The 27,442-nt window shown below is 37.4% G+C and overlaps 3 protein-coding genes and 1 non-coding gene across 10 annotated transcripts in view; 2 read left to right on the forward strand and 2 right to left on the reverse strand.

The window, feature by feature from the left end:
- Positions 1 to 19,241: 19,241 nt before the first annotated feature.
- TRNAL-CAA (transfer RNA leucine (anticodon CAA)) lies at positions 19,242 to 19,325 on the reverse strand. Its single transcript has one exon. It is a non-coding gene; the product is annotated as a tRNA-Leu (tRNA).
- Positions 19,326 to 21,177: 1,852 nt separating this feature from the next.
- On the forward strand, positions 21,178 to 22,418 carry LOC114308640 (transcription repressor OFP14-like). The gene has a single exon (XM_028254267.2). It carries the CDS (start codon positions 21,416 to 21,418, stop codon positions 22,250 to 22,252), a length of 837 nt encoding a protein of 278 aa, XP_028110068.2. The 5' UTR covers positions 21,178 to 21,415; the 3' UTR covers positions 22,253 to 22,418.
- Positions 22,270 to 27,442, reverse strand: part of LOC114308641 (regulator of telomere elongation helicase 1 homolog) — a 37,068-nt gene continuing 31,895 nt past the window's right edge. For all 7 annotated transcript variants that reach the window (XM_082865965.1, XM_082865964.1, XM_082865962.1 and 4 more), the window contains one exon: positions 22,270 to 23,050. The gene's annotated coding sequence lies outside the window, so the exon portion shown is untranslated. The remainder of the gene's footprint in view (positions 23,051 to 27,442) is intronic.
- LOC145789439 (mediator of RNA polymerase II transcription subunit 21-like) lies at positions 25,935 to 27,189 on the forward strand. The gene has a single exon (XM_082865969.1). The coding sequence runs from the start codon at positions 26,356 to 26,358 to the stop codon at positions 26,767 to 26,769; it is 414 nt and encodes a 137-aa protein (XP_082722095.1). The 5' UTR covers positions 25,935 to 26,355; the 3' UTR covers positions 26,770 to 27,189.

Genomic DNA, 27,442 nt, shown 5'->3' on the forward strand with positions numbered 1-27,442 from the left:
GTTGGTATGAGGCAATGTGAACCAGTGCTCTTTCTCTTCTTTCTTCCGCAAGGTCGAGCTCTAATGTTATGGCTTCTTCATTCAAGTCGAGATCAAAATTTTCGCTTCGAATTGTGGGGAGGCCAACTTCTAGTGGGATTACTGCTTCCATTTCGTAAGCTAAGGAGAATGGTGTCTCTCCTGTTGATCGACGAGGTGTGGTGCGGTAAGCCCATAAAACATGAGGAAGTTCATCCGCCCACTTGCCTTTTGCTTCTCTAACCTTTTCTTCAGTCCATCCAAGACGACTTTATTTGATGCTTCTGCTTGGCCATTTGCTTGAGGATATGCCGGTGTAGAATTATAGAACTCTATCTTGTACTCTTCACAAAAGCCTCTGAAGATTCTGTCGTCGAACTGAGTGCCATTGTCTGAAATTAGGGCTTTTGGTATGCCAAACCGAGTGATGATGTTTTTCCAGATGAACTTCTTCACATCTTTTTCCTTGATTGATGCCAATGCTTCTGCTTCCACCCACTTTGTGAAGTAGTCTGTTGCTGCGAGAAAGAACTTCCTGTTGCCGGGTGCTGTTGGAAGTGGGCCTACTATGTCCAAGCCCCACATTGCGAAAGGCCATGGGCTAGTCAATGGTAAGAGTTCTCTAGCTGGTTGATGTATTTGGTGTGCGAATTTCTGGCATTTCTCGCACTTCTTCACATATTTCTCCGAGTCTGCCTGCATGTATGGCCACCAGTATCCTTGTGAAATGGCCCTGTAAGCTAGCGATCTTCCACCTTGATGGCTTCCGCACACTCCTTCGTGTATTTCGAATAAGAATGCTTCCACTTTGCTGGGATGAACACACTTTAGGTAAGGTCCTAAGAATGACTTTTTGTATAATACCAAGGATGGGGAGAGCCAAAATCGCTGTGACTTCGCTCTTATTCTATTGGCTTCTTTTTTCTCTTCTGGTAAGATGCCGTCTTTTAAGAACAGGATGATGGGATCCATCCAAGAGGGGTCTAGCTCTGCGCAACATACCTCTTCTGCTTCGGGGTCTTCAATGCTTGGTCTAGGTAGGTAGTCGATCAGTAGTGGATGAGGTATGGAGGTGTCTGCCATTGAGGCGAAGCCTGCTAGTTCGTCTGCTTTGCTGTTTTCCTCCCTGCCGATTTGTTCTATCCTTACTACTTCAAATTTCTTGAACTCTGTTCTGACCAATTCTTGGTATTTGGCCATCCTATCATCCTTAGCTTCATAGTCGCCAGAGATTTGGTTTACCACTAGCTGTGAGTCGTTGTAGACCATTAATTCAGTAGCCTTCATGTAGTATGCTGATTTGAGTCCTGCAAGAAGCGCTTCATACTCCGTTTCATTGTTGGATGCTGGGAAGCCAAGGTTGATTGCTTGCTCTACAACCAGGCCATCTGGTGAGATGAGGACTATGCCAAGTCCTGTACCATGCCGGTTGGATGCTCCATCCACAAAGAGCTTCCACATCTCACCAACGAACAACTTCTAGCAAGTAGAGGGGTCGGATGATGTCGTGGGGTCAAAAATGTTGCTGGGGTTTTCTTCAAGGTCCAAGCTTACTGTCTGCCCCTTGCTATCTGATTAAACCAAGTTTTTATTTGTTGGTGAGTCTTGGTTTAGTGTAGCTTGGCTTGCTTCTTCCTTGCTGTCTTTAGTTTGGTCTGCCTTGGAGTCTGACTGAGTGCCTTCTGCTAGGGGTTGCGCTATTCCGGCGTCAACTTCCATCCCTAGTTCGGTTGTGTCAGTTTGGTCGACTGGGCAGATATGATGACTTCCAAGAGTAAACTCTGCGATGAAGTCTGCCAAAGATTGGGCTTTTACTGCGGTTCTAGGTTGGAACTTGACGTCGAATTGTCCCAGCTCAACTGCCCACTTCAAAATTCGCCCAGAAAAGTTTGCCCTCTCAAACAAAGCTTTTAGTGGAAAAGCTGTGAGGACAACTATGGTGTGGGCATGAAAGTAGTGTGCCAATTTCCTGGAGGCCATCATTAAGGCCAATGCAAGTTTTTCCAATGGCAAGTACCTTGTTTCGGCTCCCAGCAATGTCTTGCTGACATAATAGATGGGCAAATGTTGAATTCCTTCTGCGCGGACCAATACTGCCCTAATTGCGTGCTGAGAGACTGCAAGGTATAGGAAGAGTTCTTCTCCTGGTATTGGGGTGACCAGCAATGGTGGAGAAGACATGTATTCTTTCAGGCTTTCTAGTGCTTGGTTGCATTCTTCGTCTCATTCGAACTTGGCGTTTAAAGCTTGAAAGAATGGTCGTAGTCTGTCTGACGATCGGCTTATGAACCGATTGAGCGTGGCCGCCATGCCGGTGAGATGGTGTACTTCTTTTACTGAGTTTGGTCTCTCTAAATCTTGAATTGCTTTGATCTGGGAGGGGTCCGCTTATATACCCCGGTTGGTTACAAGGAAGCCCAGGAATTTGCCAGATCCTACTCCGAACGCACACTTTGATGCGTTGAGGCGCAACTTGTGTTTTTTCAGAATTTCAAACATCTCTCCTAGGTCCTTGAGATGGTCATTCTCATCCTTGCTTTTGACCACCATGTCGTCGATGTAAGCCTCCATTGTTCTTCCTAACAATGGTTCAAACATCTTGGTGACCATTCGCTGGAATGTTGCCCCTGCGTTCTTTAGGCCAAAGGGCATGACCTTGTAGCAGTATAGTCCTCTTGGCGTTGTAAAGGATGTGACCTCCTGGTCTGGTTCATGCATGGCGATTTGGTGGTAGCCTCTGTATGCATCCAGAAAGCTAAGTCGATTGTGCCCCACCGTTAGGTCTACCAGTTGGTCTATCCGTGGTAGAGGAAAACTGTCTTTTGGGCACGCCTTGTTGACTGTTTTGTAGTCGACGCAGACACGCCATTTGCCATTCTTCTTTGGCACTACGACCGTGTTGGAGATCCATTTTGGGTAGTGCACTTCTCTGATTGCTCCTGCCTCCAGCAAGTTACCTACTTCTTCCGCCACTATTTCGGCATGGTGAAGTGCCGATCTGGGAGTGCGTTGAATGATTGGTCTGGCGGATGGGTGGATATTGAGTTGGTGACAGATGAAGTTCGGATCAATGCCTCGCATGTCGTACGGTGTCCAGGCGAACACTTCGATATTAGAGGTTAAGAATTCCAAGACCTCTAATCTCTCAGTGCTGGACAGCGACGAACCGAGCAAAAAGAACTTATCCGGGTTTTTTTCATCTATTTTTACCTCTATCAAGTCCTCCACTGCTTTCTGATCCGCTGCTTTGCCGATATCTGCGAATAGCTCATTACTCTCAGGTTCTTCCACCGAATGAACGTATCCATTGGCAGCACGGCTGCCATTTACCATAACGAAGCATTGCTTTGACATGATCTAATCTCCATAGACTTCTTCAATTACACCGGTGTCGTTGGGGAATCGCATTACTTGGTGGTAGGATGACGCCACCGATCGCATGGCATGCAGCCATGTTCTGCCCAAGATGATGTTGTAAGTGGAGGGGACCTTCAATACCTAGAACTCCACTTGTTTCGTCACGCTTCCTGCTCTAACTGGAAGAATTATTTTGCCGACGGGCCATTCTGGCATAGAGTTTAATCCAATTAGGGGTGATACAGCAGGCGCCAAGTCTTTGTCTTGTAGCTTTAATTGCTTAAATGTTTCGTAGTACATGATTTCACATGAACTACCCTGGTCAATCAGAATCCGCTTGACGTCCAAATCCTTGACTCGGAGAGTAACGGCCAGGGCATCATTGTGAGGGCAATATATCCGTTCTAAGTCTTTATCCGAAAAAGACATGACGTTTGTTGCCTCTATCTTCCCCTTCTTAGTGGCAGGTTGGGCACTTAGCACCTCTCTTAAGTGTTCATCCTTTTTGATTGATCCTCTGAGCTCGCATACACGCTCAGGTTCAGAGACTCCATGTATCACATTGATAACGCCTTGAGGTGGGCCGTCGACTGGCATCCCGTTGGGGTTATTGTGATCTTGGGGGGCTAGTTGCGTCCCTCCTTCAATGTACTTATCCAAGTGCCCTGCTGCCACCAATTCCTCCAGGTGTTGTCTCAATGGCATGCAATTCTCAGTGCGGTGTCCCTTTTCTTTATGGAAGGTGCACCGTGATCTTTCGTCATAGTCCTTCTGCGCTTCCCCTAGTTTGGCTGGCCATCTGACGAAAGGTTCGTCTCTTATTTCACTTAGAATTCGGTAGATCGGTTTCTTGAATACCGTGGTTATGGCTGTGCGGACCCTCAACCATCTTTTATCTAGGTCCTCTCCGTTGTCTCGCCTGCCACGTCCGTTTCTATTCTGTCGGTCTACTGCATTGACCTTCGCTGAGGTCTTCTTTTCTGGTACTGTGGTCACCCCAAATTTTACTTTGGCACGTGCGTCATCCTCTTCTACCTTGATGTGCTGATGCACTCTTTCCATCAAGGCTTCCATGGTGAGGGGCGGCGTCATGGTGATTGAGTCCCTTAGTCTGTTCCCGACTGGAAGGCCTCTTTTATATTGTGCAATGTCGAGATTGGTGGGGCAGTCCCCAATTTGATTGAATGTCTCCCAGTAGCGACTATTGTAGGATCTTAGGGTTTCTTTATCGCCCCTGTCGATGGAGAGCAATTGGTCAATCTCCACCGGGGTTTTAGTGTTCGTTCGGAACCTTGTTACGAAGGCCTCTGCCAATTGTGCCCAAGAGGCTATGCTGCCTTCTGGAAGTTTCTCGAACCAAGTTAAGCCTAGGTCGCCAAGGCTAGATGGGAAGAGTATGCACATTAGGGCCTCGTTTCGCCTGTATACAGCCATGACCTGGCTCAAGTGGCTCAAGTGTGAGTAGGGGTCCGTCTTCCCTTCATATGTAGTGAATTTGGGCTGAAGGAAGCCTGATGGTAGGGGCGCGTTTTCAATCGCCGGAACAAACGGCGAAGTCTGCAGCCTTGCTAATGCTTTGTCCGTTGGTTCGTAGGCAGGGCGCGGTATTGGCATTCCAACCTCGACGTTTCCATGTGTCCGAGGAGCCAACCGCTGTAAGGCAGAAACTCTGTGTGGATCCCGTGCCCTGGCATCCTCCTTACATCGTGCTTTTTCTTCGAGCACGGTTCGTAAGTCGGATGATCTGAGTAACTCCGTCTGTCTAGATCTGGTTTGGTGCGTATGTGAGGGCCAATACGTGCTTCCTTCAGTGTATGATCTTTCAGATCTCGTCCTCTCAGACCTGGAGTGACGAGTTCTGGAAGACCAGGATTGAGTATCGCCTGTCCTGAGGCTTCTACTCTCTCCTTGCGAGGGTGTGGTATTCCTACTACGATTTTCTGAGTGGCGAGGGGGTGTCTTGTTTTTGCGCCCCTCTCCTGTCGCCACTTCTTTTTTCTTTATCTGGCGCTTCAAGGCTTCTATGTCGGCCGCCATCTTCCATATTAATTCGTCTTGCTCCTTCACGCGGTCCTCTAGAACTTGAGGATCAATCCTCCGTCTTTGCCTGTCAGGACTTTATGAACGAGAGCGATGGGGGCTGTGTGTCCGTCTTCCCCTAGTATCCCTCCTGGTGTTATGTCGTTGGGGCTCCAAATTTGCCATGGGAGGGATAGAAGGTAGTCCTTCACGCCTAGCCCCCCCATCTGGTGTTTGCCCGTCGATGGCGAACTGTGGTAATTCTTCATTGTGCGCCATTGTTCTTCAAGAGGTAAAGTTTGATCAAGAGGTTTTGTCCTATCTGTTTTTCCCACAGACGGCGCCAATTGTACGGGAAAGAAATAAACCTTCTTGTATAATCCTGTTGATCAAGTCTGCGCTCCTCTGTACGTCGTCACTTTATCACCTGAAAACACAAACGTGAGCTAGCCGGCGGGTGTGTGCCGGAAACCTCTCCGATGCCTAAGTCAGTAAGCTTGACAAATAGACAAAAGCTCTGTGTATTCAGAAAGCAAAGTTGTGTGTTACCTCTCCAAAGGTGATGTTTGTGAGCTTTTATAGGTTTCGTGTGGCACAATCCTAGTAGGACTTCTATTCCTCTATGCAGAGTCCTCCTAGGATTTAACCTCCTGAAGGATAATCCTTATCCTCCAACACCCCCCTCACTGCTTAAACCAAGTGAGATGGTTATTACCATGGCCGAACTCCAAACATGACCGAAGTAATCATAGCTATCCTGAGCCGCAGAGTAGGCCGAACTATCCTTAGTTCGGCTCTTCCTTCTACTCCTCCTTATCCTGGTGCTCTCATGCACAAACCATGGTATGTTTAAACCGAGCTACGGAGTAGCAAGGTTCTGACCATTCTAAACACAATACGTCATGACCGGACTAACTCTGAGACTGGCCTAACTTCAAGTCGCTTCCGGACCGGAGCAACTTTACATTTCTCTTGGGCCGGAGTAATCTTTTACCTCTCTTGGACCGGAGTAATTTTACGGCCTTTTTACCCAGCCCTTCGTACTTTGGGCCATAATGACCATCTCATAGCTTGGCCCAATTTTCACCAAAATTACCCTCTCACTTACTTTAGTCCCGACACATGAAATTGTGACAGTCAATCCCTACATTTCTAATCAAATGTCAATGTTCTTTTTCTGTTACTCCATTGTTTAAGTCTTTAACGAAATCCAATCATGTGACAAGTATGTAACTACAAAATGGGAGTAAGAGAGAAAAATCATCCCTATTTTTCACTAATACACACTTTGCCCCATGTGATAAGTGTGTGAGAGTTATATAATACAATATGGACATCTATGTTAATAAGCTAAAAGTAGGGATGAAGATGTAGGAAAATAGAATTTTTGAAATAAAAAATCCAGTAGAGAAATCGAAGAGAAATAAAGAATAATAGACAGAAAATTATGTTATTGCGAAAAATACAACTTCATAATTTCAATTTCTACAAAATCCTAGTTTATCTCTTTAATCATTCACAATCTCTATTTTGTTTTAGTCGAATACAGTCATAATTTGATATAAATTTTATGACGAAATGTGTATAGGCGGGAAATGAGAGTGATTTTCCTCCTTCGTCCTAATTTCGTAGTCATATGTTTATCACATGATTGGATTTTATTAAAAACTTAAGTAATGGAGTAAAAGAATGAGAACAATGACACTTGACCAGAAATGTAAGAGATTAACTACTACAATTTTATGTGTAGAGATCAAAGTGAAATTTGATACAAAATACAGGAGTGCAAAATATAATTTATCCTATATATATATATATATATATATATATTAGGTACCAAAAAGGCTAACGGTGGGGAGTCCAATGTTGGACATCCGGCTGCCAGTTGTCTCATTTTTATTTAAGTGGCAATTCTTTTACAGTTTTTGCACTTTCACCCTTATACATCTACATACCTTACATTAAACACACATAGTTTTGAAATTGCTTCCAACCTTCTTCTAATTGTGATTAATTATTACTAATATGGAGTTAAAGGGTGATTAAATATTTAGGTTGTACCAAATGGTATGTTAAGTTGAATTTGTGGACTCTCTTTGCGAGACATACTTGTTTTTCTTGCATTTCATTTGTATGCATTGAGTTTTGAGTATATTTTCTTGTTTTCTATTTTTATTTTTATTTATTTATTTCTGTGATTTCGAGAGGATTTGCAATTGCATAAGCATATTTTTCCAGGACAATTTGGCAGGCTAGATCAAAACTTTTTTTTTAATATTATCCATCGTCGCAAGAAGTGTATTCAACTTGTTTTGATTGATTTTTTCAAAATTAGGGTGTGTTTGGTAACGTTTACGTTTTCAGTTTATATTTACAAAAATTTTATAAACTAGTTTTTGTTTATTTTTTGTTTATTTTTAGAAAAACATAAACTATAAACGCGTTTGGTAATTAACAAAATGTTTAAAAAATTTTAAAAATATAAAAAATAGTGAGAAATGGCAAGTGGCGGCGAAAGACGGTGGTGGCAAGTGGTGACGGTGGGTGGTGGGTAGCTGGTGGTGGCGGATGGTGGCGGGTGGGTAGTGGTGGTGGGTGGGTGACGGTGGCGGGTGGTGGGTGGTAGCGAGTGGGTGGTGGTGGGTGGCGGATGGCGGGTGGTGGTGGGTGGTGGAGGGTAGGTGGTGGTGGCGGGTGGGTGGGTGACGGTGGCGGGTGGTGGGTGGTAAGTGGTAGCGAGTGGGTGGTGGTGGCGGGTGGTGGGTGGTGGTGGTGGCAGATGGGTGGCGGATGACGGGTGGTGGTGGGTGGTGGGCAGTGGCGGGTGGGTAGTGGGTGGTGGGTGGTGATGGTAGGTGGGTAGGTGACGGTGGCGGGTGGTGGGTGGTAGCGAGTGGGTGGTGGTGGTGGTGGCTGGTGGTGGGTGGTGATGGTAGGTGGGCGGCGGATGACGGGTGGTGGTTGGTGAGTGGGTGGGTGGGTGGGTGGGTGACGGTGATGGGTGGTAGGTGGTAGCGAGTGGGTGGTGGTGGTGGTGACAGGTGGGTGGTGGATGGCGGATGGCGAGTGGTGGTGGGTGGTGGCGGGTAGATGGCGAGTGGTGGTGGGTGGTGGCGGGTAGATGGCGAGTGGTGGTGGTGGTGGGTGAGTGAGTGACGGTGGCGGGTGGTAGATGGTAGCGAGTGGGTGGTGGTAGTGGTGGTGGTGGGTGGTGGGTGATGATGGTGGTGGTGGTGGTGGTGGCAAGTAGATGGCAGGTGGTGGTGGCGGGCGGTGGATGGTAGTGGCGGGTGGCGGGTGGTGGTAGGTGGATGGTAGGTGGGTTGCGGGTGGTGGTGGTGGTGGCGGCGGCGAGGGGTGGGTGGTGGTGGCTAGTGGGTAGCAGGTGGGTGGTGTCTGGTGGGTGGCTGGTGGGTAGTGGTGGGAGGTAGGTGGTGAGTGGTGGTGGTAGGTGGTAGTGGGAGGTGAGTGGTGGCTAGTGTTGGGTGGTAAAAAAAAAAAAAAAAATTGAAAACTCAAAATGAAAACACATTTTTTGTGTTTTCATTTTTTGGCCAAATTTATAAACTGAGACCACTGATTTATAAATCAAAAATTTTACCAAACAAGTTTTTATTTGAGTTTTTAAAATTTTTGTAAATATAAACAGAAAACTGAAAACGTAAGTGTTACCAAGTGTTTTTTATTTTATTTTATTTTTTTTTAGTGAATTTTTTTTTAATATTTCAAGTAAATTTTATACTTTCTAGATTTACGTTACTTAGTTGAACTTAAAAAAGCAAAATATTCGTGAAACAATATTTAAAAAATTCAATCAATATGAAAATATACTAAATTTTTATATTTTTCTTATTATATTTTTTTGTTTTTGATGATTTTTAAAAAAAATCAAAAATATTATATTTCTTAAGTATATTTAGGTTAGGTGTGCCTAAAAAATAAAAAATAAAAATATTAAAAATTATGACTAAAAATTAAGAAAGGGTTAACAAAAACTTCAATTTTTTAAAAGCTTAGCTCAGTTTTCGGAAACCAAACGAGGTGATTAGATTTCTACGGTTGCTTAACTTAAAAATATTTGGGTAAACTATCAATAGGTCCTAATAGTTGGACTTAATTTTCATCAAGTCCTATTGAAAATAAGTCTTTATAAAATTGTCGCTAAAAATAATTTTTTATGACGATTTTTTACATATGTCGCTAAAAATTAACAATTAGTGACTTTTTTTGTTACAGTTTTTATAAATTGTCTCTAAAACTTACAATTAATGACTTTTTTTGTGACAAATTTTTCAAAATGTCACTAAAAGGTGAAAATTAATGACGATTCTTTTAAATTCTCGCTAAAATTTATAATTAGTGACAATTTTGTGACAAAATTTTTAAATTGTCACTGAAAATCAATAATTAGTGACTTTTTTGTAGTAGTGTTTGGTAAAAATACCATTAATTATCATAAGACTTATTGGATAATAAGTTCACCTATTAAGACCTATGTTGGTAAAAGTAAAAAAATTTAGCTATCAATTTTTTTATTAGTCAGCAAAAATTATTTTTTTTTGCGACCAAAATTTTTTTAGACGGCAAAAGTGTAATTTCTTGTAGTATACACGTAAATCTCCGAAATATTTTTCACTAAATTTTTAATATCTCTCTCTCTCTCACACACACAAACAAGATATGTTGCAAACTAAGGTCTAATTTGTTACCCAAAAGACAACTTAAGAGGGGAGGTGAATTAGGTTTTTACAATTAAAATTAATAATATCCTAATAAAAATTATGACTAGCACAATAGATAAATATAATCAATGAAATAAAACTAATTAAAACAAGTGTCTTAACAACTATGTTAGTTAATGATTTTAACACAGTAAAAATGTGAAATATAGCTATGACAATTTAAAATAAAATAAAGAGATAAGGGAGAGAGAAGCAAACAAATTTATAGTGGTTCGGCTTCAACTTGGCCTACATCCACTCCTCAAGTTTCACTTGAGATTTTTCACTATCTTCTAGCTTCACAGGAGTGCTAGCAACCTCTTTACAAATGGAGCAATCCTCCACGGATTTTACACAGACTTCACAAGCTCAAGCCATTGCAAATCTTAGGTGATTCACAATCACTCTAAAGATTTCAAGAACACAATGTTTGCAATACTTTTACAAGATGAAATGATTTTTTTGCTTTCAAAGAAAGCTTACAATAAATATCTCTCAAAGATAGATATATAAAATGAAGTTTTGATTTTTCTATAAATCTCATACAAGAAAGATGAGCTTAATGTTATAAGGCTCAGTGCATAATTTTTTAGAATAGATGTGAGTGATTATAGATCAAAGAATATTTTCAGATTTTTATAACTTATTTACATTAGAGGCTTTGGTATATATAATGAAAACTATAGCCATTTATAACCGTTTATAACTGTTGTATTCATTTGAATTTATAACCGTTTATAGCCGTTGTAGTCATTTGAATTTATAGCTGTTTATAGCCGTTGTACTTTCATCATTGTCAATTTGAATATTTTCCACTCCATCATTACAAATTTGAATATCTTCCAGTTGAACCTTTTGGTCTTTTGAACATTTATAGTCGTTTATACCCATTGTATTTCCATCATTATTAATTTGAATATCTTCCACTTGAACCTTTTGGCCTGCTGCTGTGCTAGGCTGTTTGAACCTTTGTTTTGGACTATTTGAACTCCTGATTTAATCAAATATTAAATACATTCTAACAATATTTAGGATAAAGGTTTAGGCGAGAAATAATGGGACAAAATAAATTTTGATTCTATTTTTCTCTTTCAAATAAATCATCAAAATAAATTTTGATTCTATTTTTCTCTTTCAAATAAATCATCAAAATAAATTTTGATTAAAATATAATTAAATAAATCATCAAAATAAATTTTGAATTCTATTTTTCTCTTTCAAATAAATTGAAACATAATTAAATAAATTATCAAAATAAATAAGTCTAACAATCTCCCCCTTTTTCATGATGGCACACAATGATATTTTGATTTAATTTGGGAGTAACAAGGGATCCCCCTCAAGTCGTGTTTCCTAAATTCATTTCTAAATACATAGGTTAGCACATGTGTAATAAATAAGCTTTAATTAGTAACATGATATGAGACTAAGATATCAAACTATAAATACATAATCATCAAATTCGTTTTCAAATAATACCATAATTTGAAAATAATATCATAATACATAACATCATAACAAAATAATACTATAATACATAACATCATATAATTTCTCCCCTTGTGACATTATCAAAAGGAAATCATGGATCAGAATTTGGAGCTGGAGGAGGAGGAGGAAAATGATAGTGATAAATGGCATCAAAAATATATATATAGCAAAAGTATATATATATATATCAATCAACGGTCAATCAACAAATATATATATATATATATACATATACATATATGCATACACATACAACTCTCCCGCGTCTCTCTCTTTTTTCGCAAAATGCGGTTGCCACGCGGCCTGGCTTTTGCTTCATTGGCCGACAAAAGCAGCTCTCCTCGATTGCTGCTCGCTTCGGCTATCTCGCCCTCCTTGTCTTCTTCTCTTTAGCCTCTTCTCTTCAGCCTTCTTCTAAATCACACACTCTTCCATTTTCTTATACACCATTCTCTTCTATCTCTTCTTCACCACTCTCGTCTGTTTCTTCTTCCTCATCGAGAGAAAAAAAAAAAAAAAAAAAAAACTGAACGGAGAAGGCCAAACCTTAGTCTGTTCTCTCATATTTCTCTGCAACTCATTTCGTTTACAGCTCTCACCTCTAAACCATGGCTTCCTCATCCCGTCCCCTCACTCTATTTCTGGACCTGAACGATCCCATAAGCTCTGCTGGACCGAGTGCCCCTACTCCTATTCTTCCTGTCATTCCTCTGTCTAACATTCCTATCATGTCGACTGAGCAAATCATGGCAGCTCAATCAGACATTAAAGCCAATCATTTCACACTGACGTCCTGTATGGAGACGGTGACTGCAGTCACAAAATTGGCTCATCGATTGCAGAACAGGATGAGTGAGCTCCATCAGGTCAACGCCCAACTCTCTCTGCTTCAGCGTATGTAAAAGGATGCGCAGACAGAAATAGGCGCACTGAAGGCCAAAAATAAAGAGCTTAAACGGAAGACTATCTCCATGGCCCGATTTGGAGCAACGTCGTTCTTGGCCTTTGATAGTCAGCGGGGAGTCGTCGCTCTCGACAAAAGCACAGGGGCAGGGGCGTCAAGGGTCGCCCAAGGTGATAAAAAGAAGAAAAAAACGGTAAAAGAGGCGAGTAAGAGAGGTCGGCGTATGGCCGAAAAAAAAGAAGAGTTGTTTTGTTTTTTGTTTTTGAAATATGTTTAGTTTGATCGGCGTATGGCCGTAAAAAAAATGAAGGGTATTTTTTTTATGTAAATATTTGTATTTTGATTTTTTTTTATTTTTATGTTTAATTACTGAAAAATAAAATTAAAAAGCAGAAAAAAAATAAAAAAATTAAGCCCAAACAAAAAAATAATAATGAAAAAAATAAAAATAAAAGAAATGAAGCCTAATAGAAAAATAAAAAAGTAAAAATAAAGTAAAATAAAATAAAATAATACCAGCAGAAATTAAACATAATGGGACGTTGGGGTTGCTGGAATGGTAATGCAAAAAAAAATACCATGAGGATTTAAAAAAAATCAATGTATGCAAAGTTAATTTTATCTCAAGATGCAGAACTCAAAAAAAATTGCACAGTTTAAAACTAATCAAGTTTAAATTCTTCCCCTTGTTTCATTTGGTAAAATCAATAGGAGATATGAACAATGAAAGCTCATAACTGAAATGTTCTCCTCAATAATATCAAATAGGATGCCAAATGTTACCAATAAGGATGCCAAAATGATACCAACATGCAATCTACCTAGGATACCAATATGCAATTTAGAAGATTTAACAATCATAGCTCAAGCATTATGTAGAATACCAAATATTGTTCATAATAGGTTAAACTCAATATAATCTCATGCATCTAATGTAAATCCAAAAAATGAAGCATGTTCAAGGTATAGCAATCCATATGCCAAGAAAAACCATGAATTTCAATATATAGCACACATTTTAAGCATATGCATGATTTTTAGGCAAGAGCATCATCAAAAAGTATACATTGCAAATCATATAAAGCATAATCAATCTTTTTCATATCAAAGTAATAACAGTATTAGCTCAAAGGATAAAAGATAGAATTTTTACCTCAAAAGCTTAAGAGAGTATATGAGGCATACGTTAGATTTAAGAGATGGAAGCTTTTCAATCTTCAATTTTCTTTCATGAGGAGTTCATCTCAAAAGGGTTTAACAAGTATGTTAGCAAAATGATTTCTCCCCCTAAGTTGATGCTACCCTTTTCTAATGTGATTTGTGTAAATATAGCATTCATAAAACAAACACTATTACTCAATAAAAATGCAATACAAATCACTTATTATCACAAACTCAAAAAGTGAAAAATAATTCAATAATCAAACAAGAGTTTGGAATGCTATGTTTTAGAATTTTCAAGTTGTAGCACATAGCATAATATGCATAAGAAAATAGTGTTATGCTCTTTGTTTTATTAAAAAATGATGCAACAATGTCATTTAATCACATAACATCATCAAGAGGCATTTTCATCAATTCAATCCACATACTCAAGTGTGATAAAACATTTTACTTAATGTGAAACACAACATGAATGTTATAAACAATTAATTCAACAATTTATCAATCAAAAGCATTTCATGAGATCTATACCAATATAATCCATATTCAAAAGATATTCAATAGGATAGATGCAATGTCTCTACAAACGTGTGATACTTCTTTTCATTTAGACATTGTTGATGGATCATAATCAACGAATTTTATAACTCATTCAAATATTCCAATGTAAAGCATATAAGAATAAAATTTTCATATTGAGCATATTCTTGAGATCATAAATGTACAATTCAAAATATAGATAGTATACATCTCAAAAATATGCTATGACATCAAAATTGATTCTACAAAGATATGACTCAAAAAGGAATTAACTTATTAGTAATAAGAAAACCTTTTTTATTTTGAATTCTACGATAGAGTTTTGTGAAAGAAGAAAATGTTTCATCTTTGTGTGCTAAAAACATAACACATTTGAATCTTGAATAATCATCAACAATAACAAGACAATAACGTTTACCACCTAGATTAGATGTCCTTGAGGGACCAAAGAAATCCATATGCAATAGTTGTAAAGGTCTAGTTGTGGAAATATGAGATTTTGATTTAAATGATATTTTAGTTTGTTTTCCTTGTTGACAAGTACTTCAAAGATGATCTTTTTCAAATTTAATTTTTGGAAGTCCAATGACCAAATCCTTTCTCAAAAGTTTAGCAATTAAATCTATATGAGTATGACCAAGTCTTCTATGCCATAACCAACTATTTTCATTATTAACATATAAACATTTAACATCACTGGCATAGAGATCATTAAGATGAAAAACATAACCATTATCATGGCGATTGCCAACGAATAAAGCTTTATGATCATTTGTGCTTTCAATTGTGCAATGTGATTTATCAAAAATAACTCGATTACTTTTATCACTTAATTGACTAATACTAAGTAGGTTATGCTTAAGTCCATCAATAAGTAAAACCTTTTCAATAGAAAGGTTAGGAGAAATACCGATGCTACCAATATCGATGATTTTTCCTTTCTTATTGTCTCCAAAAGTAACAAATCCTCCATCTTTCAATGATAGTTTAGTAAAGAATGATTTATCTTCGGTCATGTGTGTAGAACATCCACTATCAAGGTACCACTTCCCTTCTTTAGCTTTGGACTTAAAGCAAACCTACAAGATGACGATCAAGTGTTGGTTTTTGGTACCCATAGTTTCTTGGGTCCTTCTTGGTTCGTTTTATTAGATCCCTTAATAATCCAAATCTTTTTAATTCTCATGTTCATATTCTTTTTGAATGGACAATAAGATATATAATGGCATTTCTTTCTACAATAATGACAAGTAATATGAGGGTGTGTCATGAAATGTGTCTTTTTAAAAATTGTATTGAGATTCTTTTGTTTCTTAATAGGGTCATATCCAATACTCGTTTTATCAAAAACACATCTTTGATTTCCAAGGAGCATGTTGAGATTATCTCTACCTTTTACAAAATTTTCAAGTGTTTTTGTTAAATCATCAACATTGTTTTTTTAAGTAGTTTTCTCATTAGAGATAGTATCAAAATCATTTTTCAAAATAATTTTTTCTTTCTTTAATTCTTCTACATTAATAGATAAAGATGCAACAAATTTCTTCAACACATTATTTTTGGCACAAACTTTTTTAAATTCATTTGATAGTTCATGGAATGCACTTTCAAGTTCTTCATAAAGAGCAATTACCTCATCTTGAGTAGAGTCTTCATCTTCAAGAGCCATGAGACATAAGTTGGCTACTTCATTTTTAATTTCATCACTTGAGTTTTCATCTTCACTTTCTCCCCAAGCTGCTACCATGTCCTTTTTGTTTCTTTTATAGTCTTTTCCATGATTCTTCAATTTTAGAAAATCCATCTTCATATGTCCAGGATTTTTGCACTCATAGCAAATAATAGGCTCTTTATTGTTATCTTTGTTGTACTCTTTCTTGAAATGTCTTCTTCCTCCATAATTGTTTTTCTTGAAGTGCTTTTTGAGATTTCTACTAAACATGGCATAGCTTTCATCCTCACTGGAGTTTTCATATTCTTCTTCATTTTATGAGGCTTTGAATGCAATTTCACTTTTCTTTTTGTTTTCAACATCCTCATGTCTTTTCATGGTGATCTCGTGAGTCATAAGGGAACCCATAAGCTCATCTAATCTAAGTGTGGAGAGATCTTTGGCTTTTATAATGGCAGTGACCTTTGCTTCCCAATTCTTTGGTAAACACCTAAGAATTTTTTTTACCAACTCACTGTTAGTATAAGTTTTGCCAAGAGATTTCAAAGAGTTTACAATTTTAGTAACTCTAGTAAACATACTTGAAATAGATTCATCAGAGTTCATTTTAAACAATTCATAACTATGAACAAGCATATCAATATGAGATTCCTTTACTGGGTTTGTACCTTCATAAGTTACTTTAAGTTTGTCCCAAATTTCTTTTGCCGAATCACAATTTGAAATTCTATTATACTCTTTAGAATCTAATCCACAAACAAGGGTGAGTTTGGCTTTAGCATTGGCTTGCAATAATTTGTGATCCCTCTCATCACATTCATCTTCAGTTTTAGGTACACTAATATTGTCTACTAATTTGGTAGGAATTTTTGAACCTTTGGTGACAATAATCCACATAACATAATCAGTGGCTTGTAGGTATAGGGTCATCTTATCTTTCCAATGACTATAGTTGTTTCTGTAAAATAATGGTGGCCTATTAGTGGCTTGCCCTTCAGTAGTGCTAGTGCTAGCTAAGGTTGCCATGGATTGAAACTCTTAGATGCTTAAATCTAAAGTAAGAGTCTAAGTTCTGATACCAATTGTTACCCAAAAGACAACCTAAGAGGAGGTGAATTAGGTTTTTACAATTAAAATTAATAATACCCTAATAAAAATTATGACTAGCACAATAGATAAATATAATTAATGAAATAAAACTAATTAAAACAAGTGTCTTAATAACTATGTCAGTTAATGATTTTAGCACAGTAAAAATGTAAAATATTGTTATGGTAATTTAAAATAAATTAAAGAGATAAGGGAGAGAGAGACAAACAAATTTATAATGGTTCGGCTTCAACTTGGCCTACGTCTACTCCTCAAGTTTCACTTGAGATTTTCCATTATCTTCTAGCTTCACAGGGGTACTAGCAACCTCTTTACAAATGGAGCAATTCTCCACGGATTTTACACAGACTTTACAAGCCCAAACCCTTGCAAATCTTAGGTGATTCACAATCAATCTCAAGATTTCAAGAACACAATGTTTACAACACTTTTACAAGATGAAATAGTATTTTTGCTTTTAAAGAAAGCTTACAATAAATATCTCTCAAAGATAGATATATAAAATGAAATTTTGATTTTTCTGTAAATCTCACACAAGAAAGATGAATTTAATGCTATAATGCTCAGTGTATAATTTTTTAGAATAGATGTGAGTGATTATAGATTAAAGAATATTTTCAGATTTTTGTAACTTGTTTACATTAAAGGCTTTGGTATATATAATGAAAATTATAGCCATTTTTAACCGTTTATAACTGTTGTATTCATTTGAATTTATAACCGTTTATAGCCGTTGTAGTCATTTGAATTTATAGCCGTTTATAGCCGTTGTACTTCCATCATTACCAATTTAAATATCTTCTACTCCATCATTACAAATTTGAATATCTTCCAGTCGAACCTTTTGAACATTTTGGTCTTTTGAACCTTTATAATCGTTTATAACCGTTGTACTTCCATCATTACTAATTTGAATATCTTACACTTGAACTTTTTGAACCTTTTGGCCTGCTACTGCGCTAGGCTGTTTGAACCTTTGTTTTAGACTATTTGAACTCTTGATTTAATCAAATATTAAATATATTCTAATAATATTTAGGATAAAGGTTTAGGTGAGAAATAATGGAACAAAATAAATTTTGATTCTATTTTTCTCTTTCAAATAAATCATCAAAATAAATTTTGATTAAAATATAATTAAATAAATCATTAAAATAAATTTTGGATTCTATTTTTCTCTTTCAAATAAATTAAAACATAATTAAACAAATCATCAAAATAAATAAGTCTAACATAATTTATTTATCAGTGATAAATTTATCTATTGTTTTTTTACTATGCATAGGGGTTCTTGTGAATGAATGTGAGTACGAGTGAGTGAGTGTGTAAACTAAATTTTTCATTGGTATTTCCGATAAATTTATCAGTCCAAACTATGTTGCTCCCTTTGAGTGTATTTGTGGGGGTTATGTTGAGTGAATATGTAAATAAGTGAATGATAATATGTGAGTATGTGATGTGTGTGTAAATGCGAGTGACGAGTGTATGTGAATGAGTGACTTACTGGTCTCTCTCTCTCTCTCTCGCTTCCTTCTCCTTCCTCTTCAGCTTCCTCTTTCTTTTCTCTTGTCGCCACCTTAATCTAAGAAGAATTTTCTTGATCTAAAAAAAAAATATTCCCTTCATTTCAAAATAATGGCCTTTTTTGAAAAATTTAACTCTTTTTTTTAATAGTACAATTATTATATTATAAAAATATTAATTTTTTAAAATTACCTTTCGATAGTACATTTTTTTGAGAATATCAATGGTCATAATTATGCTTTTTATATTATTAATGAATTTAAAAAAAAGGCAAAATAGTAAATTTATATTATTTTATTTCTTAATTTTTGAAAATGGACGAATATTTTGAGACAATAAAAAATAAAATAAAAAACTAATATTTTGAGACAGATGAAGTAATATAGATAGATTTGAACCTTATCTAAGACTTTGTTTCGGAACTTAACTTTTAATTTCTAAAAATGTTTAAAAATTAAAAGTCTATAAAATCAAGTCATACATACCAATCATTTACATTTATGTATACAATAAAATAAATAAATAAATAAAAAGTTATTTCTAAACACATTAACTTTTTTCCTTTGTTAAAAAAAAAAAAAAGCTAACTGCAAAAATGAAAAAGCAAAAAACTAAAGACCTAATTTAAAAAGTCAAAAAAAAAAAAAAAACTAAAGACCTAATTGCAAAAAGGACAAAGCAAACAACCAAAGACCTAACTAATTGCAAAAGGAAAAAGACATGTCAGAAGTGGGATTTGAACCCACGCTCTCTCACGAGAACCAGAACTTGAGTCTGGCGCCTTAGACCACTCGGCCATCCTGACTGTATGGTGAGTTTGAACCGTAATTTATATTTTAAATAATACTATTTTCAATAAGAAAGTAGACCTATTCAACTTACCTAACCAAATTTTAATGGCCCACAGCCCTCTCTATAAAGTCAAAAAAAATTTCCTTTTGATTGTTAAAAGTTATAAAGCACTTATACTAAAATAAAAGCTAAAAAATCATACAGAATAAAAACGAAAACAAGAAAGGACCAAATAAGAAAACTTATTGAAACTGCAACAACAAAATAACAAAATTCGCCAAAAAATCAGCAGTTATAAGAGAAAGCCACTAATCTACTCATAGATGTGATTTGAAAAATAAGATTTACAAATAAAAATAACTTAGTCCCGCAGTCGCCAATTTTGTGTAGCTAGTGTTTATATGTCTATGATATATTATCAATAGAAAATTGGTTTTTTTTTTTTTTTTTTTGGTATCTGGCATTAGGTCCAATGATTGTTTTGTTTTGGTAATAAGAACATAATTATAAAAAATAAAAAAAAAATTGGTAAAAAAAATAAATTATTGTTTTCAAAGTTTTTTTTTTTTTGCATTTTTTCCCCAATACCATCCAGTCGCCGAAATGTCTCCAGAGGTGGTTAGTGTCAATGGCGGGTGGTGGCTGATGGCGGCGATTGGTGGCGGTGGAGATATGGATAGATAAATAGATTAGGTAGACAAATAGAAAAATGACATATTAACAGATAATTGGACAAATAAATGACATAGAAAAAGTAGGTGAACAGTGAGCAGGTAGAATGACAAATATGGTTCATATGATCTTTTAAATTGTTATTTCCCATTTGGCCTCAAAATAATAGAATTTGAAATTACTACCTCAAAAATTTGAAAATTGGACTCATGATCTGATTATCCTATCAGTAAAGGCCAGTTGATACCACAGTTTTAAAGTGACATGAATCATACATACTAAAATTATATTTTGTTTGATTGTATTTTTATTTTTTCATTTTCATTTTCATGTTACACGTTTTTAATAATTCTATTTTTTTTAAAATCTACTATTTTAATATAAATATATATTTGTGTGAGAATAACTTTTGGTAGCTTTAATAAGTTCATTGTCTTTTTGTTTTGTTTATTTAAAAATCACCAAAACAATTCATCAAACAAATTTTTTGTTTTTTGTTTTTTATTTTTGAAAAATGAAACCAAAAAGTGACTATGAAAACACAACCAAAACATTTGACACCATTCAACTCAAAATTTAGCTCAATATTTAATGGCAATCCCAGATTGAATTTTCCAGTTTATACAAGGAAGGAAGATGCTATTAGACATTATTTTGTATATATATATATATGAATAATGCTTGGGACCCCCTTTTGGGGTCACCCCCTCACCCCCCTTTGCCACGTGGCGGGTGGTGATTGGAGGAGCAGGAAAAAAAAGAAAAAGAAAAAGAAAATGTAACCAATGAGAGAGAGAGGGGGTCAGAGGGGTTGGCGGAAAAAGAGAGGATGAATCATTGTTGTATATATATATAATAAAATAACACTTTCCAAATGAAGAGGGTTTAATTGGAAACTAAAAACAGCAACTTTCCCCTACTTAATCCAAATTTAGCATTGAACATTAATAGGTTGCCTAAAATTATACTACACATCATCAGTCAATCTAATAATACCATTGTTGCATTCACCATTAATAACAAGTCAATATATTTGCAGTCCAAAAATCATTAAATGGCCTCACACATACCGAATAATTACCGGAAAAATGCTCTAGAGGTGATCCATTGTAAGGGAATTAAACATTTTATAAAATTTAAATTTATTTACCAACTTACCTAAACAAAATCCAAAAACATCATCTCACTAAATCTAAATTTGGCAAGAAAGGTTAAAATGTTGGAACATTAAATACCCATTAAATACCCATCAAGCTTAATGCTTTTAAGAAACGTTTTTCCATAAACATTCATATTTTATGTTACTTTTTCAAATAGGCAGAGGTTCTCTCCTTCACATTATGCTTATAAATTTGTATAAAACCCCACCCATCATCCCATGGTTTTCACCATTCACATTCACAAGTAAACAAGCAAACAAACCCTCAAAAAATGCCCAAACCCCTTCAAAAATCTCTTCAAGACTACCTCTCCAAGATCAAAAAACCAACACCACATATCCCAACTCATATCTCATCTTCTACTAGTTGGATCCTAAGAGGTTGCAAGCACACCAAGACACTATCTATCTCTGTTGATCCTCATCTCAACAATGCTAATAATGATGCAGCAACACTAGCTGACATCGATCGGTTCCTGTTTGAGAACTTCAAGTCACTATATATGAACGACGATGATGATGATGAAGGCAAGCAGAAGAACAAGAAAGGTGATGACGGTGGTGAAGAAAAAACAGGTGGGTTTTTGTTTGAATCGCCTAGGCTTATCGATCCACCACCGGATCTTTGTGCCTCTCACCGGTTTTTTGTGGCAACCGACTCATCGAGTTCACTGATGGAGGAAGCTAGGATAAGTGCAACCACATCTGAGAACACAGGCTCGAGCTCCACCACCACAACCACTACCGCCGCAGCCACCGCCACTACTGGTACTAACGAGTACTCAACAACCAGAGTCAATGACAATGCTAATAAGCAGGTGATGGGTCCTGATGACTTTATAGCCGTGTTCACATACTCGCCTAGTCCATGCGATGATTTCAGGCATTCAATGCAGGAGATGATCGAAGCAAGGCGGCAATACTATGGAAAGGTGGATTGGGAATTCATGGAAGAGCTTTTGTTTTGTTACTTGAATTTGAATGACAAGAAAACATACAAGCACATACTGAGTGCCTTTGTCGACCTGATCAGCACTTTACGTGAGAATTGTGGCAAAGTTACGGCAAGATCACAGCAGATTCGGTCTGCAGGCAACAGGAAGAAGTGAAAGGAAAAACTCTGTTCTTACATAAAAAGTTATAGAAACTCACTCTGAGGTGACCGTGACATTCTTAAAATTAAAATTATGCTGCTGATCAATAATTGCCTTTTCTGGGTGATCATACATGACAAAGTTACCAAAAATTAATAACATTTTCATTTGCAGGACAAAAGATACAAGATTTGCAAATGACAACTGTTGATTTACATTTTCCTCTGCAAAAATAATAAAACAGACACTTCACCCAATCCAACCATCATACATATTTATGAATAAAAAAACATAAAATAAAAACCATCATATATATATAGTACCAAGCACAGCCTCCTAAAGACGCTATCTAATCTTACCTCCCATTACCTTCCCTTGTTGAACTCTGCGCAATAATCTTCGGTATCTATTACTGTAAATTTCTTGTCTTCATCCAAGTTCTGGTCATTCAAAACTCTCTTAATCCACGAAAGCTGTGAAAGCTACAATCAAGGACTATCTTCATGTCTAATCGTCCAACAAATTTTCCAGGATTTGCTCTATCCCACTTATTGGCAGATGCAGCGTCAGTTTTAAGCTGAAGTTCTGGTTCATTAAGCTTCAGAATTTGTATAATGGACCACCAGATTGTTGTTTCTCAAAATCTGGAAAGCAGCGACCCATAGCATGATCGAGGAAATGTTTCCTGAACTTTCTTGGCAGTAGTTACACCAAAAGAGTCATTCAGATTGAGATTGTTTTGCTTCCTTTTTCCCCCCACTTATTCATCTCTCACAATCACAAGTTGATTATTTATTTGTGCCCTAAAGTATTCTGCATATTAAAAAATTAGATATAAGTGTCCGTGTCAAGTCGCAAATTCAAATTAGCAAATCTGTTAAGGGATGAACACAAGTAGACCACAACAGAAAGTTTTCTTTGGCCCACCAAGCAAATTTTATCATTCGGTTGTTGAGTATTTTTTAAATTAATAATTCCACTCTCAAAGGGTTTCTCATCTCACATCAAAATAAATGTTCAAAATGTATTAAGAAAAAAATATTTGGGCAAACTACACCAATAGTACATGCATTTTGCCTCATGTCAATTTGGTCCTTACACTTTTAATTAGCTCAATTTTGACTCTTATTTTTGGATTTTATGTCAATTTGGTCCAATTGATAAAGCCGACTAAGGTTTTTGATGAAAAACAGTCATATAAGTTTGTTGAGGTTAACTCATTGAGTTGAGTAAGTTTACAATTTTGCCTCTAAAAAAAATGACGAGTGCCGCTCACGTGCACATTTTCCATAAAAGAATGCTACTATGCATAATTAGATAGACTAACTTGAGACAAAATCATAAATCTAAGATCAAAATTGAGCCAATTGAAATTATGACACAAGGGTCAAAGTATAGAGACTACAGAAGTAATTTGCCCAAAATATTTTAATTTTTTTCCTGTATCTAAAACTACTTACAGTCAAATAGCAAAAGGATGCATTGACTTTTTAACCTTTTCGACTAGAAAATCCCAAAAAGTTGGGAATTAAGATATCTGCCAAAGGACATAATCCCATTACTTATGCCTCTACTCTAGTTTCACCTAGGTATGATAATGTAAAAAGTCAATGTATAAAGAGAAAAATACAGAGAGAATAAATGTATCTGATGATCTTATTATTGATTGATGTATTACAAGATTGATTGATTACAATTCCTATACAATCTATATATAGAAGAAAATGTGGTAGTAGGTGTAGTGGAGGTGATAGTGGGTTAGGTGAAGTGGAGTGTGTGGTGAAGTGGAGGTAGGTGAAGTGGAGTGTGTAGTGGAGTAGGTGAAGGTAAAGATGGGAAATTCTAACAGCCCCCGCAAACTCAAGGAGGAGAGAAACTAACCAACTTGAGTTTGGAGAGAGTAACAAAACAAGAAAATACATAAAAATAAAAAAGGATAGGAGACACTGTATGGTCGTGTCAGACCGTTGGTGAAGACACTGTATGGGGTGTCATAACGTTGTATAGGACACTGTATGGTGGTGTCAGACCGATGTAGAAGACAGTTTATGGGGTCATGGCGGACCGTTGTAGAAGACAGTTTATGGGGTCATGTCGGACCGTTGTAGAAGACAGTTTATGGGGTCATGTCGGACCGTGGTAGAAGACAGTTTATGGGGTCATGTCGGACCGTTGTAGAAGACAGTTTATGGGGTCATGTCGGACCGTTGTAGAAGACAATGTTGTGACAGTTTACGGAGTCTTGCTGGACCCTTGTAGAAACTAACCGGAATCAATGTCGGGACAGTTTACAGAGTCTTGTCGGACCCTTGTAGAAACTAACCGGAATCTATGTCGGGACAGTTTACAGAGTCTTGTCGGACCCATAAAGGAGCTAACCGGAATCAATGTCGGGACAGTTTACAGAGTCTTGTCGGACCCATAAAGGAGCTAACCGGAATCAATGTCGGGACAGTTTACAGAGTCTTGTCGGACCCCTGAAAAAGTTGCACCCTCAAAAGGTGTGCCCAAAGTTGTCAAAAAGTGTGCCATCAAAAGGCGTGTCCATTTTATCAAAAGATGTGCCATGAAAAGGCGTGCCAGTGTGTCGGGCGGCAAGAGGCGCGCGATGCGCGTGGCTGCCTCGGCTATTTAACCATGACAGAGCCTGAGGCCGAGGCAGAAGCAAAAAAAACGGCGAAATCCTCTGTAAAACTCTTCGTTGTGCTGAGAGAGAGAGGTTGTAACACTGTTGTGCTGAGAGAGAAACTCTGTAATACGCTGTAACACTCTGTTGCCCAGAAAAATGGCCTCGTCCTCGTCTTCCCGTGGACTGCTCACCCTCTTTCCCGACCTCAACGAGTCAACGAGAGAGAGAACTGGTGCGGTGGCACTGGAACCTCAACCAAACACCGCTGGGTATACTCCGTTGAACTTTCCGATGCGGTCTGTGGAGCAAAGAATGGCAGTGCTGTCGGATGTGGAGGCCAATCAGTATACTTTGAAGGTATGTGTGGAAAGCATGACGGCGGTCACAAACCTGTCGAACCGGCTGCAGAGTAGGACAAATGAGGTGCAGCAGTTAAACTCCCAACTGGCTCTGCTCCAACGCATGTATAAGGATGCACGAGCAGAGATAAGTGTGCTGAAGGCGGAAAATAAGGAACTGAAGCGGAAGGCCACCGTGATGTTCCGATTTGGAGGGCCGCCATATGCTGCAGTGGAAGAGTATGGGGGAGTGAACGTGCTCGGTGGCGTAGGAAACACGGAGGCAACACCAGCAAGGACCGCCCAGGACGGAGGCAAGAAGAAAAGACCGACAGCAGAGTAGAGAAGGGATAAGGAAAAAAAGTCCCGCCTGTGGGTGATGTTTTTTTTTTGTTGTTGTTTTTTTTTTTTTTTTTTTTTTTTTTTTTTTTTTTTGTGTGTGTGTGTGTAAAATTGTGATCGGGGTTGATCCCGGTGATGAATAAAATATGGGTGTTGTGCAAATTGGTAAAATGTTTTGTTTTTTTTTTTTTTTTTTTTTTTTTTTTTTTTTTTTAAATTGAGCATGGGGATGATGAATATATAATGATGAATAAAAATAATAAAGGTGGGTGTGGGGAACAGACTGTTAATAGGTTCTGAAACGGTGGGATGAAAGAGAAAAAAAAATATATATATATATATATATATATAAAAAAAATAATAATAATAAAAAGAATGGGTCAAATTGTGAGTGTGTGGAGAATTATTATTTTATAGGATGGTGTATGATCAGCATGATGATTGTGGCCATCTTTTATATATGTATTTATATATATATATATATATATATATCAATAGGACCAAGTGATGTATGCTGCAAAACCGAAGAGGAGTTGTAAGTGGGTCATGTGGGTTGATTTTGCTAGCATATTGTAATATGATAATGGCCATACATGTGCTGCAAGTGGGTGGAATAAAGTAAGGCAAAAGAAGGATATGATTAAAGGGAGTATGGGGGAGAGAAAAAGGGACCAGAGAGAGAGAGGGAGTGGGTGGATTAAATGTTTTCATCATAAAGTGCATGTGTATCTGTGCTAACACCCCAAACCCGAGAGAGAGAGAGACAGCTAAAACTACAGTTGGTTTTCTTGGGGAGGGAATTTTGCACAATGGACATAATCTCCCAACTACAAGAACAAGCCAACACAATAGCAGCTCTTGCTTTCAATGCCTTCGGGACACTACAAAGGGATGCCCCACCTGTACGTCTCTCTCCAAATTACCCAGAACCTCCTGCTAATCTTACCGAAGATGCTGCAACTGTTGCAGAGCAACCTAAGCTCATGAGTGCTTCTCTGGTAAAGGCTGCTAAGCAGTTCGATGCATTGGTTGCAGCACTTCCTTTGTCTGAGGGAGGTGAAGAGGCTCAACTAAAAAGAATTGTAGAGCTTCAGGCTGAAAATGATGCTGTAGGCCAGGAACTTCAGAGGCAACTGGAAGCTGCAGAAAAGGAATTGAAGCAAGTCCATGACTTGTTCGGCCAAGCAGCAGATAATTGCTTGAACTTGAAGAAACCAGATTGAATAGGTGAGAGTGATGGTTCATGGCAGCAAGAAATGTGGCAGCCGAGTGAAGGTATGTGTAGGGAATTTTAGCGGACTAGGTTGAGGTCCGGCGGGCGGCCAAGGCGAGGTTGCCGCCCGCCGGTGAAGCGAAAAATACTAAATTCTTAACCTTGCTCTGATACCATGTAAAAAGTCAATGTATAAAGAGAAAAATACAGAGAGAATAAATGTATCTGATGATCTTATTATTTATTGATGTATTACAAGATTGATTGATTACAATTCCTATACAATCTATATATAGAAGAAAATGTGGTAGTAGGTGTAGTGGAGGTGATAGTGGGTTAGGTGAAGTGGAGTGTGTGGTGAAGTGGAGGTAGGTGAAGTGGAGTGTGTAGTGGAGTAGGTGAAGGTAAAGATGGGAAATTCTAACAGATAAACAATGGACCGGGGCTAGCCCAGTTGACCAAAACCCCAGCACTTCACTAGAAGGTCAAGGGTTTTAAGTCTTGCCACCAGCAAAACTATCCCCTTCCTTAGGCCCCCTCTCTCCAGGCTACAGCCTCCAATGTATCAAAAAGGCACAAAAAAGCTATAATTTCAACTTTTAATATGTGCCTACCATGATTCAATATTTAATACTAGTGTTTATTCTCTTTATAGCATGGATACTAATGGCTCCATCAAATAT

The sequence above is a fragment of the Camellia sinensis genome, chromosome 4 (assembly GCF_055761805.1).
Source record: "Camellia sinensis isolate YWXY chromosome 4, ASM5576180v1, whole genome shotgun sequence".
NCBI lineage: Eukaryota > Viridiplantae > Streptophyta > Magnoliopsida > Ericales > Theaceae > Camellia > Camellia sinensis.